We start from the raw sequence: 15,865 nt of genomic DNA on the forward strand, positions 1-15,865 counted from the left end.
AGCACCCAAATATTATACACCTTTGCATCTTCAACAGGGCCTGACACAGAGCCTCAAAACAGAGGAACTACAAGCACAGGGGGTCTGGGAGTACAGAGGTCTGGGTTCAAACAGGACTCTGCTACTCACCACTCATTCGATTTTGGATTTTACAAAATCCAAAGTCTCAATGAGACAAAGTCTCAATGAGACAAAGAAATAAAAGCACTTCTAAATTTCTTTGCAAATGTAACATATCAGAAAATTAATGACTAGGGGAGCCTGGGTGGCTCAGTCGTTGAGCGTCTGCCTTTGGCTCAGGGCGTGATCCCGGTGTTGTGGATTGAGCCCCACATCAGGCTCCTCTGCTGGGAGCCTGCTTCTTCCTCTCCCACTCCCCCTGCTTGTTGTGTTCCCTCTCTCACTGGCTGTCTCTCTCTCTGTCAAATAAATAAATAAAAATCTAAAAAAAAAAAAGAAAAAGAAAATTAATGACTAAAATATAGTCCCAGAAAATGTTCAAATAATCAAATAAATTGACCCTGAAACATACTGATGTATTATGGTAGCCTGGCACAATTTTTGAGTGGGGAAATCCATGACTAAGTGGATACAGGAGTGCAAAATAAAATGATTTACCCACAGACTTCACTCTCATGAGTTTCTAAGAGAAAACTGACGGTGGAAATACAACGACAACTCAAAAAATGATTTTACACAACACCCACTGTAATACATTTTTCCAGAAGGCCATAGGTAGACTATATACTTACCTTATCTCAATGTTTAAGATAATTTGTTGGAAGGGTTTGGAATACATGGATTCTTCCATGACATGATTGCTATCATAACCACAGTAAGACAATATTCTCATTCTACTCTCCAAATCTCTTTTGGTTTGTTTTAAAGATTTTTTATTTATTTATTTGACAGAGAGAGAGAGACAGCAAGAGAGGGAACACAGGCAAGGGGAGATGGAGAGGGAGAAGCAGGCTCCCTGCTGAGCAGAGAGCCTGATGTGGGGCTCGATCCCAGGATGCTGGGATCCTGACCTGAGCTGAAGGGAGATGCTTAATGACTGAGCCATCCAGGCACCCCTTCTCTCCCAAATCTCTTTTGAATTACCATAGAATCAAACTAGCACCAGGGAGCTTACAATTAGAACACCTGTCCAGAGTTGTGTAAGTGGAGTCCTAGCTGCTCACCTTAAATAGTTCTGTAGCTCATCTCCCTGTGAGTAGATTCTATATCTCTTTAGGTTTTTATTCCCCATATGAAAAAATATTAAGTTCTTATAAATATTAAGTTCTCAAATTATGTCTGCTGTAAGAGTGAACAGGAACAAAGAAAGGGAAAGAAAGAAGTCAAAGAATATGCAATAAGAAAAAGGCATACAAGGGGACAGAAATAAGCACTTTTGTTTTCACCTTTAAAGCCCTTCTTGCAAGTACACCTGTATCCATTCACCAGATTGTCACAAGTTCCTCCATTCTGGCATGGGTTAGAAAGACATTCATTTCTGTCCACTTCGCAGTTGATGCCAACCCAGCCTGCATCACAGAGGCACTTGTATCTGAAAGGAGAGAGCATTCTTTACTATGGGGGACTGAACGTACAATTGAGTCTTAGGTGAAATACAGGGGTTGGTGAAGAAATGAGGGACAGAGGAGCTCATGGGTAAGCTAATCTCACACTCTGAGTTTCTAGAAAAGTACCTATCAACACATCACAACTCTCAGGGGCTTACAAACCACAAATGTTTCATCAGGGCCATGTCTAAAGTTAGCTGAGACCAACTCCACTCCAGTGGCACACACTGGTACCGTGACAGAACAGAATTGAGCTTTTTTTAAGCAGGGGGAAAGATCAAATAGAACCTCCCTCAGAACTCAATCTTGCAATAATTTCTAAAAGCACAATTGCCAAAGACTCACAAAATAATGCTGGACCTCTCCCATGAGCTGACTGCCCCCTATTTTCTACCTATTCAGTCACAGAAAGTAGAACAGAAGTGGTGGTTTGGAAGACTGAAGGAGACTATCAAAATCTGCAACCCAGTCTCAGCTCAAGCCCCTGAATGACTTCCACAGGACATGGCCTGTACTGAAACCCAACTGGCTTGCTACAAGTCAATAAGGAACTCTTCATACATGGCAGCTACTCACCCACTGAGGCCCCCAGTACAGTTTCCATGGATGCAGGGGCTGCTCAGGCACTCGTTCACCTGTGAGTAGCAGCTGGGGTGATGGGGACCCTCAGGGCACAGACAGCGGAAACCATTCACATCGTTGATGCATGTTGCACCCTTGCGACAGGGATTGGAGGCACACTCATCAATGTCAATGTTACATCTTTGCCCTGTAGAGAAGGGAAAATTTCTGTCAAATCCAAAATGCTTAGGGAAGAGACACAGAACTATGAGAGATACTGTGTTGACACCTGCCACCTGTACAGGCTGTAAGATGCCTTGGACACCAAATGCAAGATTTAGATAATAAACACCCAAAAGCACTCAGCACCATGGGAGGAAGTAGCAAACAGCATAGTCAGTCTTTCGATAATGCAGTCATGTTCACAAAACACTGGAGAAGCACTGCACTGTTTTGATATATATTTCTTCTTTACTCCATCTTAGAAATAGGGAAACTTCAAAAAGAAATCATCAAATGTTACCAAAGCTGGCTGTTCCTCTTGCTGCTGTTCTGAGTACTCTCGAAAAAGCTTTTATCACTGCTCTCAGCTGGCTCACCGCAAACTAATTTTTTCAGTTAGTCAACCTCTTACATTTCTACATATGGTATATCTCAATTACCCGGAATACTTAGTGAATAAATTATTAATTTAATGATTATATTGGTTAAAAAGAAAGCCATTTTGCTTTCATTCTTAGAGTTGTATTAATCCATTTTCTGCCTCAGAAAGAAGGGTATTCTGAACGTAATTTTATTGTCTTCTGATAATTGAGAAAATAATCCAGGGTCTCTTAATCTAGACCGGTGGTTCTCAAACTTTAATGTGCAAAAAAAGTCATTTAAAAACCTTGTTTTAAAAGGAGATTCTTAGGCCCTATCACCATAGATTGTGATGGGTGGAGTTCAGCAAACCATATTTTAAATAATGCAGGTGGTTCAAATACGATATTTTAAAAAACTTTGATGTAGACAATTATTAATTTATCATCATGCAATAATGTAAATGCTCAGAATATATGAAATTAAGTGACCATATATTCTTCCTCTAAAACCTATGCAAGGCTGCACTTTGAAAAGATGTCAGCTCTAACCTTGACATTTGTTGCTTTAAGCTGAATAAAGTGTGCCACTTATATGAGTTCTGCTTTGCTAAACTTTGAATAATTGAGATTTATCTATATACTCCAAAATGATTAAAATTTTAAAATAACCCGTAATTCTGTAAATGAGTGGCAACAAGCGACTGCTGTGAAGGAATTTATATATTTCAAAGAATGCAATTTTCTGATTCAGATAAAAACATGCATTTTTATTTAAGAAAGAGTAACCCTGCATTTAGAACAGGAAATTCCAAATGAAATAGATCCACACCCCTTTAAAGTATGGGTATTAACATTTTTGCACTCTCCGTTGCTCTCTAAACCATTATTGGTGGTTCTTGTGGTAAAAACCCATAATCTGGTAGTGGTTGCTGTTTTCCTTTTAAGTGTTTTATTAATAACTTATTTTAAAATACTATTTTCTAAGCCTCAACCTCAGATTTTTTTTTAGATGTTTGCCACTGGCACCAAGATAGGAGCCAGAACTCTTCAACTGCACAACTATCCTTGGCCTGCTAGCCAGTGGAGAATGAGGAAAAAGCCTTCTTTTTCTGTCCTTTTTAGGAAGCATTTTCTCAGAAGTCTCTCCTCCCAGGTTTTCCTCATTTGCTTTAAAAACTCTTCTCAGAATCAATTTCCAAGTCATCCTTAACAGAGAGGGTTAAATGCCTCCTTGTGCAGTCTACCATATGGACTGACCACTGCTTCACTATGAAGGTCCCACCCTTAAGGAGCTTCCACCCAGCATCAGAAATGCCCAGCACAGCGCTATGCATCTTATTGGGCTCAGGAACTACCGAATGAGAAGTTAACCAATGTTTCTCCCTTGCAGGTACTCAAAAAATTAGTGTTTAATGAGCAAAAGCATGGTATAGTCCACTTGAGAGACAGGAGTTGGATGTTAGAAGTCCCATATGTGAGTTCTAGTCATTCACTCAGAAATATGTATTGAGTGTTTCTCCATGCTACACATTAGCTAAACATTGGCTTAGACACTGGCTAAAAAGATGTTTTAGACATTGGCTAAAAAGATGATTAGGGAGGTTTCTGTCTTCTGGGAAATCACAGTCTAGCTGTGCGACTTGACACATATAAAATATATTTGTATACATTGCATGGACGCATCAAGCTCTATCCCTCAGTTGTCTTACTTGTTAAATGGGGATAGAAAAACTTCCTTATCTACTTTGTGTGTTTTGTCTTGTTAATATTTTGAGATTTTTTTGAGATATAATTGATGTATAACACCATATAAGTTTAAAGTATACAAACGACATACTGGGGTGCCTGGATGGCTCAGTCAGTTAAGTGTCTGCCTTTGGCTCAGGTCACGATCCCAGAGTCCTGAGATAGAACCCCACGTTGGCCGAGCAAGGAGTCTGCTTCTCCCTCTCCCTCTGCCCCTCCTCCCAGGTGATGCTCTCTCTTTCTCAAATAAATAAATAAATAAATAAATAAATAAAATCTTTTTTAAAAAGGTATAGGGCATACTGATTTGATACATTTATATATTGCAATAGATTATCACTTTAATGTTAGCTAATACCTCTATTATGTCACATAATTATCATTTCTTTTTTGTGGTGGGAATTAAGACTTACTCTCTTAGCAACTCTGAAGTTTATTATACAGTAGTGCTGACTATAATCACTGTGCTGTGATAGTCTCCAGACCTTATTTATCTACTAGTTTCAAGTCTGTACTCTTAAATACATCTCCCCAATTAGCCCAACCCCTGCTAGCCACCATTCTACTCTATTTTTATGCATTTGGCATTTTCGTATTCTGCATACAAGTGATACCATAGAGTATTTGTCTTTCTCTGACTGACTTATTTCACTTAGCATAAACCCCTAAAGGTCCACCCATATTGTCTCAAATAGCAAGATTTTATTCCTTTTTATGGCTAAGTAATACAAATTGATTTCAGTATTATTGCAAGATGCCTTGTTCTTAGCAGTGTGCCTGTTCGGGATATGGAATTATTAGGTGCACTAAGGGTCAAAGAACCAAAAACCAATTGCATGTTAAATGTTTATAAATTACAAATTTATATATTTGTATATATAAATTAGACACTCTACTACTGATTAGAAACTAAGAGATTTAGAGAGAGAAGAGATTATAAAACTCATATATACGTTTTCTTATTGTACTTTGGTGATTTTATATAGTTTTATAATGATATTATAATGAGGATTAGCTACCTTGGTAGATCTGTTACTCATGATTAGCCTTTCAAATGCTTTTTGAAAACTACTAGGTTTTGGTAGATAGTGAAGCTTTCAAAACTTCACCTGTTTCAGATGATACTGGGTTTCTAAATACAAATAATGATTTACAGCTTAAAAATACAATCAGTCTGTGGTTAAATCATGTAGCTCTGAAAATTACAGTAGATACTTCAGGTATCCTCTATCTGGAAATTACTGGGAATTTTCCAAAAATAGTTTCTAAAATTGTGTTTAGCTACTTCTGCCTAATGTGTTTTTTAAAAATTGAGCTATAAGTGACATATAACATATTAGTTATGGTGTGCAACAGAATGATTTGATATTTGTATATACTGCAAAATGATCACCATAGTAAGTCTAGTTAACATCCATCGCCATACATAGTTCCAAATTTTTTTTCTTGCTTCTTGCCTGTTTTTAAATTGGATTACTTGCTTCTTTACTATTGGCTTTTATGAGCTCTTTATACATTTTAGATATTATTAACCCCTTTTCAGATATATTGTTTATAAATATTTTATCCCATCCTATAGGCTGCCTTTTCAAGTTATTGTTCCTTGCTGTGCAGAAGCACTTTAGTATAAGTAGCCCCACCTGTTTACTTTAGTTTTTGTTGCCTGTTCTTTTGGTTTCTTATTCAACCTATCTGCTTTTATGGACTACTATGAGAAGCCAGCAAAATAAGAGATATGAAGGCAAAACTGAAAAAAAAAATAGTTTGTAAAACTGAAAAGTAGCTTGGAGAAGTGTCATTTGATTTCTTACATTTCCCAGTCAATCAGTAAGTATAAAGAGGTCTGAGGAGAATACAGAATTAAGCCTTAAAAAGAAAAACTCATTTACATCTGTCAAAGCTGTCATGAGAATTGTTAAAAAAAAAAAAAAAGTAGTAGTGTTAAAATAAAACAAAAGAAAGGACAAAACACCTCACATTTAGGGTCATGTATATATAATACCAGAGTTGTCTGTGGTATTTTCGGCGGCTGATTAAAAAAACAAAAAATGAAAAAAAAAAAAAAAACAACGAAAAAAAAATAGACATAGAAAATCGTTCCAAGAACAGAGTACCACCCAGTAACCAAAACATTCCAGTTCTTGGTTATGTAATTTCATGCTACACCTTAGGTTTATTTTAGAATATTTTTAGCCTATGTCCTCCCTTCTTGACCTCCTTGGTTTGCTGAATGTTAAAAAGAGAGAGAATATGATTTACTGGCATTTCAAAAAAAAAAAAAAAAAAGCCCAGTGCAAGGTTCATGTATCTAAAGCCAGAACAGGCACCCACTTAGGCTGTCTGGTGAGATGAGAATGGGCATGGGCTCTAGATTAGGACCACTGGACTGGAACCCTGGCCACAGCACACCTGTAATGTTACTTAACCTCTCTAAGCTCTGGGTTTCTCATCAATACCATAGGAATGATAATGACTGTGATAATTAAATGAGATTAGGCACCTACCACCTAGCTCAAAATAAGCTCTTAATAAATGGTAGCTATTCTCTTATTATCTATTTAACAAAAATGCATCTATTATCCTATCTGGCAGGAATTTTTGTGTATTTAATTCGCTGTCACTTTATCTTGGAGTAACAAGTTCCAGGACCCAGAAGTACAGCTGGCTACTATGAGCAGTGCTGGGCACTAGATAGGACAGCTTTCATCCTGCCTGTCTCTGAGTGCTCTTCCACTGAGCAGAGATCACAGTGACCCGTGTGGGCCACAAACATTACTCCCTTGCATCCACAATCATACCAAGCAGGAGAGAGGATTGTGAAATATACAGGAAAGTAAGTTCCCGGCAAGCAAGAGGCAGACATTCACTTTACTTGGCCCTGAATGCCTTTTGACATCATCGCTTAAAAAGCTCTGAGGGAAATTTCTCACACTGGTTGCAAATGACCACATGGTATTTATTAAATGGTAACATTATTATGTTAAGTGCCTGCTTGCGTGTGGCACCGTCTAGAAAGAACAGGATAGGCATCATATATGCCCTCTGATGGTGCCATTAACAAACAGCTGTGTCAGTAAGGTGCCTCAGATTTCTCAGTGGCCCCTACCAGTTTTTGATCAGGAGGGTAAAAGATAAAGGCAATCTTATTAACAAGGGAGAGAAGATTTATGTTGGTGTGTGTGTACACAAGCATGTGTGTGTAAATGTTCTAGCTACTTACAATAATTACAACCAATTTTATTTTAGCCATTTACTTTCTTTCTCCTAGTGAGAAAAGATCTCCCTTGCGCCAGCCAAGTTAGCTTGGTCCTCCCAAGTTCTGGCCTCATCTAACAATCTCCCACAAGAGGAAATACTCAGAAAAAGGCATTTAGTTTCTTCAGAGAATTTTATCTTGGCTATACTTTTATGGAAGGCATTCACTACTAAATGTAGCAAATTAAAGGCGGCATTAGATGTTTTATAACTCAAGCACAGTGACAGAAACTCTGGTCTGATTAGAAATGCTTTTCAGGTAGCTACAACATGTGGCCTAAAAACTCTAACTAATGAAAAGCTTCATGTTACAGTTTGGGGAAGGCCTGAAAGTAGAAAACTGGGCCAGAGAAGTACAGATACAAACTTCTACCTTCCAAGAGATAAAGAAATAGGAAACATTTGAAAAGTGATTTTCCTTTAGATGCCCCTTTCCCAATGGGGCTGGGACCTCCCGACAAAAAAGATGTTTGTTACCTGTGAATCCCGGTGAGCAGACACAACTGTAACGATTAATGCCATCCATACAGACTCCATGGACACAAGGGTTACTTGCACAGTCATCAAAATTGATTTCACAATTAACACCTGCAAAGATAAAAGCAAAAAGAAACCAGCATTACCACAAAAATAGTGTGAGATACTAGGTGTTGAGAAATCTAAAGAGCATCCAGACAACCCTGGATAGAGTAAAGCATCAGCTCTCCAAAGTGTAGTCCTCCAGACCCCGTCAGAGGGATTATGAGGTCAAAACTATTTTATGAATCATATTAAGCCACTATCTCACTGTTCCAGTGTGTTGGCATCTGCACTCATGGTGCAAAAGCAATGAGGGTGATTGCTGGCATGCTAGCAAGAATCAAGGTAGTGGTGCCAAATGGTACTACTTAGTGGTCATTATATTCTTAACCTCCATGCACTCACAAGTTAAACCAAACAAAAAGACAGTCTCACTTAAGAATGACTTTGGTGAAGAAGTCAAAATTATTAACTATATTTTTATTATATCTTAACCCTTGAATATACATCCACTGTGCTGTGTAATGAAATGGGAAATAAAGTAATTCTGCAGCATGCCAAAGTATACAGTTGCTTCCAGGAAAAGCAGTTGTTTGACTGTCTGAGCTCTGCACTGAACATGCTTTTTTCATGGAATCCCATTGTAATCGAGAGAACAACTGACAGGGGAACCAGGGCTATTCAGACCTAAGTATTTAGCAAACATTAAGTGAAAGAAGTAAACCTGTCATTTCAAGGAAAACAACTGGCAGTACTGTGTTCCAAAAATAAGATTTAAGCTTTTGCATGAAAACTAGAATTTTGGAACTTGTATCCACTGCCAGAAGCTTGAAACTGTCACTATTATGGACATAAGGATATATCTTAAAGGGTCTGGTATCTTCCTCTGGGGCTGTGCTGCCTCCCTTCTGGCCCATTCCCCAGATGAATGGTAGAGTTTGGCTATATTAAGAAAGGCTTAATTGTAGATATGGGTAACTAAACAGTAGGGATATACCAATCATAATTTTTACCATCATTTTCTAAAAATTCTCATGGTATTTTGTCATTTACTTAACATGAATTTAGTGATGCTTTATTTCCCATTCATAGAAAAATGCCTTGGTAGTCTAAAAATCTAAAAATGAAGTCTGGTAAAAAGGATATAAACTAACAAAATTTCCATGAAAAAATGTGAACATTTTGGTTTACTCACACTTTGTATTAATATTTATTAATAACTACATTAAAAATTTACTGAGCCATTATTATGTGCAAGTACTCTGCCTCCCACTTTACATAACTTTTCTTTAGTCTTCTCACTCAAGTGGCATATCAAGTTGCGTTACACCCATTTTATCATGCACTTGCACAATTACGCCAGCACAGCCAGGATGTGAGCCAGGCACTTTGGATTCTACACTCTTTGCCACGCCATACTGGTCACTCTGTGATTAATGAGGTCATGCTGCCTCACTAGCCACAAATGAGGCAAGAGTTTCCATATTCCTTGTATACAAGTGCACACTTTTAGGAGAAGTGTCTAGCCATTGGCTGATAACCCCCAATTACCCAAAATTGACCATGGCAGGCCACAGGAAGCTATATTTATTCAAGCAAGAGCAGACACCCTGCCCAAGATGGGACAATGAGATTTTCTCATTGAACACTGGATTATGAACTGTGGGACCTATGGTCTACAAATTGCTCTGCTTCCTGCTAATTTCTGCAAAGCCTTACTGATCGATTCTCACTTGGAATCTGTAAGATACTTCTGTGTGCTTTCACTAAATTCTTGGTCTGTTTTGTAGTTATTGTTCGCTTGTTTGCTAAAGAGTCTTTAAACTAGTCAAGTTGGTTTCTGTGATTTAAAACCTAAAGAAACTTACTGAGAACAGTTTCCCATCATAAGACCACAGGTGAAAGAAGCTTCAGATGTCATTCTAGGCAGTGTATCTCACTTTAAGTACCCAGTAAGTGAGAAACCACAATTATAACCAGCACATTGTAAAGCATCCCTTCTGTCTATACTCATCCAAACCCCAACCTACCAACTCAGGACCATGTTATGAATGGGTCATGGATTCTTCCTCTAGAACTCAAGAGTCTACTCATAATGACTAACTAAATAGACCCGTTTATCCAGGTCCCTAGTACATATCAGGGCTTTCTCCACCCATCACAGACCAAGATTTTTCATGATGCCTGCATCTTTTTGCTTTAATTCTCCCAACAGCCACAGGAAGGGATTTCGCAGTTTTCTGAGAGATTCTGGGCCTTCATTCTACGCTGCCTGCACACCACTCATATTTACTTCTTGCATTTCTCAGTGACAGCTACTTACACCTTGTCTTCTCTGTCCTCCCCAGGGAATACACCTGACACATCCTGGCATAAAGATATAATCCCAGAGAAAACAAAGTGCTTGCCAACCCACCACTCACCCAGGTTTCCAGTACATTTGCTATAATGGGGATGATAGCAAAGCCTAAAACAGCCCCACTATTCTAAAGGCATCCTTTCAATCGCTTGTAAATCTCTCAAATTTCTTTTCGTACTGCAATTTCTCATGTCTGGGGACCAGCCCGGAAGCAAATTGCTTTTGGAAGGTTTCACAAAGATCTATTCAGCCCTTTTAGTGAGTTATCTAAACGTGGGGAGGGGGAAGGCATTTTCAACTGCGAAGGCATGGGATGTTTTTCGTATGCTTGAGCAACTCAAAAAGGACTTTGTTTTCAAACTTGGCATGTACGAGGTCCTGGATGAAGACCAGGGCCTTTGACAAGTTTGAAGAAATGGATTTGGAAATAACAAAATAAAATGAGGGCAGTTAACCACCTCCCCCACCTTTGCCCCCTACATAGGCCATTTTCCTTAAATCAAGAATGAGTTCTCAATAAATCACTCCCTTGTATTGGCGGGTTCCCTTCTAACAAAGGCACACACTAGTTAATCTTCCACTAATACATTTTCTTTGATCTGAGACATAGTACTTACTTCTCTGTCCATTAACCACAGTTGTGACCATAATTATTCCTCGAATAAGTAAAACAGACTCCAGTGAAACCTGTGAAATGCTGCTGCCTGAGAAAATAATTCAACACTCCCCCAGTAAGGAGCAGCATGCCCTCCCAACTAACAAGCAGTCTCTCAACCAGCATAGGGAAACAGCAATGAACTCGGGGAGGGAAATGGTGGCTCTGCATTCTAATTTACGAGTGGGAGGTGCTGTGAAGTCTCCCCACTCCCTGAGAATCCCCCCAAATGCCAAAGACCCACCAGAGGCACATGGTGGAAGAAAACTGTCACATTAAAGATACTGGACTCTGAAATAGAGAAAAACAACTGGAAGGACAGGAGGGAGAGAGAAGGGAAAGGGCCAGCTTCATTAATCTGAGTGTGGTGGAGGCTAAAGAAAAAAGGCAATCAAATCAAGCCACAAAGCCAACAGGATTTCCAGTTTTAAATAATAATTTCAATTTTTTGAAATGGTATGTCTCCTCTTAATGAAAAACACACACCCAAAATCATCAGTTTTGCAAAGGTATTGCCTCCAATTTCTCCAGTGGCTAGAGACATCTGCGTCTGAGATGTTTCTGGCTCTAGCTCTGGCTGTGCATCTCAGAATCAGGATTATTTCTCAGTTATCTGAGACTATGCCATGACAGCCAGAGACATGTGTGTACACTGTCTGGGGGGGGTACAGTGAGAGCCCAGAGGAGACACAGTCAGAGCAGCTTACCTGACGTGCCGGGCTGGCAATTGCACTGGTAGCCATTCACCAGGTCGATGCAGCGGCCGTCATTCAGGCAGGGGCTGCTGTAACACTCATCTATCTGGTCACTGCAGATGGCACCCATGTACCCTGGGTTGCAGATGCAGGTGTAGGAATCAATCCCATCCTGACACTGGCCGTGGTGGCAAGGATCAGGGTCACAGTTGTCGATGTTCTCCTCACACAACACACCAGTGAATCCTGGGAAGGAATTTTACCAAGGAAGCTTAAAACCATGTCAGACACTCCACACCTGCACATAAGTGTGGCCGCATCCACTTATTCTACAGACCTCATGTCCTGAACAGTTCATGCTGTGTACAATGAGCAGCTGAAGCCAACTATTTGCCTGATTTATAAGGCAAGCTTAGAGTGGTGCTTAAAATAAAGTTTTTCAAATGATTTGTAGAATTCAAATACCTTTTTTAAATGACCAATGGTTTCACTGCAGAGATACTCTAACTGCATCTTCATTTCATGCTGAGCCTCAACGGGGAATAGTTCTCAAGATTTTTCCATTATATATTTACCTCTATATTCCTTTCTTCCCAAAACCAACATACAGATATAGTATTAATGGTTACCTGTACCTTATCTCCCCAATTCTGACCTTAGAGGACAGAGAACTTTTCTTAATCCCTCTCAAACCCTCCCAGAGTACTTTGCTCATATACTAAGTTTTTAATAAATACTTGTTAAATAAAATGAATGAAAATTTGTGAGCATTTAAAAGAAAAAGAGGCAAATAAAGCCTCCTTCATTCAATCCATTCTTTTAAAGGATTTTAAAGGAAGAGGGGCTCTCTTCTTTTTTAAACATGAATTCAAGGTTTTTAAACTCTCTCCAGTGAAGGTTATTCTCTACGAGGATAATCTGGCCAGAGGAGGACAAAACCTGGAACTTCTCCAACCAAGGACAACAGTTCATGAAAAGAGAAAGCAGTTAAGTGGTTCATCTGACAGGACCTAATCTAAGGAGGCGCAGTAAATGGTAATGTTCCAGTACTACCAAAACACTCATTCTCTGTGTTTATTTTTGTGACTTAGTTCCCTTTTCTGTCATCAGAAAAAAATCATGCACATGATGTTTAAAATCCTTTAAGAATCCATCTTCTAAAATAAGAAAAAGGTCTTAAGTTATATCCACAACTTCTTTCTCCCTTAAGTGGTCATACAAAAAACAAATTAGGAAATCATCTTTTCTAAAAATTTTTAGTCTTTCTCTATAATACTGGTCTGTGCAGAAGCAAATGTGTAACAAGGGACATTGGGCTTATCCAAATCCACTCCCAAATGAAAAATGTGGCCACATATCAGAAATGTAGACTATTTGTAAACAGATTTTTTAGTCACTGTAGTAGCAGAAGTCAGGAAAGAGGACCTAAACTTTCCCAGACAGAGCTCTCTCTCCCGTTCAGATACACACCTGACTCTCAGGGCCTGAGCAGTGTTTTATGCAGAAAACCTCTGCACTTGCACACAATGGCCCTTAGGTTTCTGGGCCTTTGTTCAATCACTTGCCCCAAGAAACACAGAGACAGGCCTCCTGCTGAGAAGCCCCAGTGAAAAATAGCTTTCAGCTGGAATTCTTCCCTTTCCCAAAGGAGTAAGTCAAGCCAGCTGGAAACTCACCACTGCCAAAATCTGTCACAGAAAGACACGGACACCAAATGGAAATGTCCAAGCCAGGCCACTATTGTGGTGGAGAAGGAGGCAGGTGTTGTAGTAGGAAACAGGGAGAGCAGCAAAAAATACGCTAGAAGCAGCTCTCTCTAAACACAGAGCAGCCCATTAGTGGACTGGCTTGGTAGGACAGCTAGAAGAGGACAGTCTCCTATTTTGTTCAAATGGACCTATCGGGGGGATGAAAAGTGAGAACAATCTTACCTGTGGCACACTGGCATTCATAGCCATTCGGGTGATCAATACACTTTGCCCCATTCAGACATGGAGTACTGGAACAGTCATCAATATCAATCTGGCAAACTGGCCCAGTGAAACCTTAAAAGGACAGTGATGACACAAGTCAAAAGGCTATCCTATGTGTGTCTATCTAAGGTCTACCTATGATATCCCATGAGAAAGATGCCCAAGAAAGGTTGGGCTAAGTTACCAGCAGGGCTTAAAACAATGGCTCAGCAAATATAAAATTATTCTCCCCAACAGGTAACTAGGATAATTGGGTGAAGCTCAGGGCATCAGAGGCAACTGGGTGTGTCTCCACTTCTGCTTCTTCCTAGTGCAGATTTCACTTCTAGTTGAAGTAGGGACTAAATAGTTATATACGGAGCCCTCAAACAAGTGAGTACAGCTTCAGAGGAACTGGAACCTCTCTGAAGAAACAACATGAGAGACTATAGTCTGTGCCAGAAAATCTGGCATGTCTTCAAGAATAGCTTTGGGGAGCAAAAGGAGACACAGAGTGTTCTTTGGAAAAAACTGACTTGTGTTGCCTGTTTCTGGACCCAGGGTGAAATATCTAAAAATAAAAATCTCACAGAGGGGCTTCAAGAATATGACCCGGGGGGGCGGAGAACCCTGAACAGCCTACAACTAAGGCTTCTGTGAGGTATGACCTTTCTGAAATATATACACAGACAGAGAGGTCATGGGCCATTCAGAATAGACTTGGACTTCTGGTCACAAAGGATTTGGATGATACACTAGCTGAAACAAACTCCCCATTTCTGTACACACTCCTATCCTGAAGTGCTCACTTTAATGACTTCCTCATGTACAGCCCACACACATTCTCTCCTCCTCCCTTCCCTGTGGTCAGCCAGCTTTGTGCTTTCAAAGAAAACAGGGGCAGGTGGTGGGCACTTACCAGGCGGACACAGACACTGGAAGCGATTGACTTTATCCACACACTGACCATTGTTCACACAAGGGTTGCTCTGACATTCGTTTATCTCCAATTCACAATGCACACCTTTGAAACCTGAACAAATTGGACCACACAAGTGGCTTAGAAAGAGAGAAAGGCATACTCTAGCCAAGAAAGCACAAAATTGCAGAGATGACTATATCCTCTATGAGCATGAACATTTCTGCAGAAGTCAAAGGGGACTCTGCCATGATGGGAAATAGTCCCTGCAAGTATCAGCAAGAGAGGAGAATACAGCAAGATAGCCATGTCACTGTGAAGAGGGAGAGGAGGTTACTTCCAAAGACACTGGCAAAACATAGCATGCCAGCAAAGACTGTCCCACGTTCTCTGACCAGTCCCTGTTTCACTTTCAGAGCAGTACCAGGCCCACAGGGTCCCTAGTTAATGTTCCCAAAGACCAGCTGAGCTGGAGATGCTGTTGCTCTCAGGGTACAAGTTAAGGTCAGGAGGGCCTCCCAATGCTACAGCGGCTAGCAGCCTTAATCTGGCAAAGGAACTACTGTCGTATGTCACTTTAAACTAGATTTACCTGAGCTCTCTAAGGATCCAAGAAATGGTTTCTGCAGAAGAACTCCAGAATACAACTAATTATATGCACATCACTATGAACAGATGGCAAGTTCCTATACGATTATGGGTAAAATAATTTCTATAAATGGAATAGTATGATATTTATAATATATCAAGAGATCAGAAAAGCTTGCTATTTAAAGGATTCTTAGGGTAAATCCTTTATTAAATCAAATAATACTTGCATAAAAACAATCACTTCTGAATTTTTCTCTTACATGTAGTGATGCTGACATATGGACTTGTTTAACTTGGTCTCCAGAGCTCTAAGAATTCTAGCACTGCAGTACTCCTTAAAGGTTCCCTTGGCTGGGAACCCTGTCATTATTGGGAATTAAATGCTGACAGAGTTCATGGAATTGCCACCCTATACTGAAAAGTGCAGGGCAGTGCCTTTTGTCTAGACCCCACACACTGAT

At 39.8% G+C, this 15,865-nt stretch overlaps 1 protein-coding gene across 1 annotated transcript in view; it reads right to left on the minus strand.

The window, feature by feature from the left end:
• NOTCH2 (notch receptor 2) overlaps positions 1 to 15,865 on the minus strand; it is a 168,785-nt gene that overhangs the window by 37,109 nt on the left and 115,811 nt on the right. The window contains exons 9-14 of the mRNA XM_034654188.1: positions 14,814 to 14,927; positions 13,874 to 13,987; positions 11,955 to 12,188; positions 8,192 to 8,302; positions 2,145 to 2,337; positions 1,407 to 1,552 (exon numbers count right to left, since the gene is read on the minus strand). Of these exons, the coding sequence (XP_034510079.1) occupies positions 1,407 to 1,552; positions 2,145 to 2,337; positions 8,192 to 8,302; positions 11,955 to 12,188; positions 13,874 to 13,987; positions 14,814 to 14,927 (912 nt within the window). The remainder of the gene's footprint in view (positions 1 to 1,406; positions 1,553 to 2,144; positions 2,338 to 8,191; positions 8,303 to 11,954; positions 12,189 to 13,873; positions 13,988 to 14,813; positions 14,928 to 15,865) is intronic.

The sequence above is a fragment of the Ailuropoda melanoleuca genome, chromosome 2 (assembly GCF_002007445.2).
Source record: "Ailuropoda melanoleuca isolate Jingjing chromosome 2, ASM200744v2, whole genome shotgun sequence".
Lineage (NCBI taxonomy): Eukaryota > Metazoa > Chordata > Mammalia > Carnivora > Ursidae > Ailuropoda > Ailuropoda melanoleuca.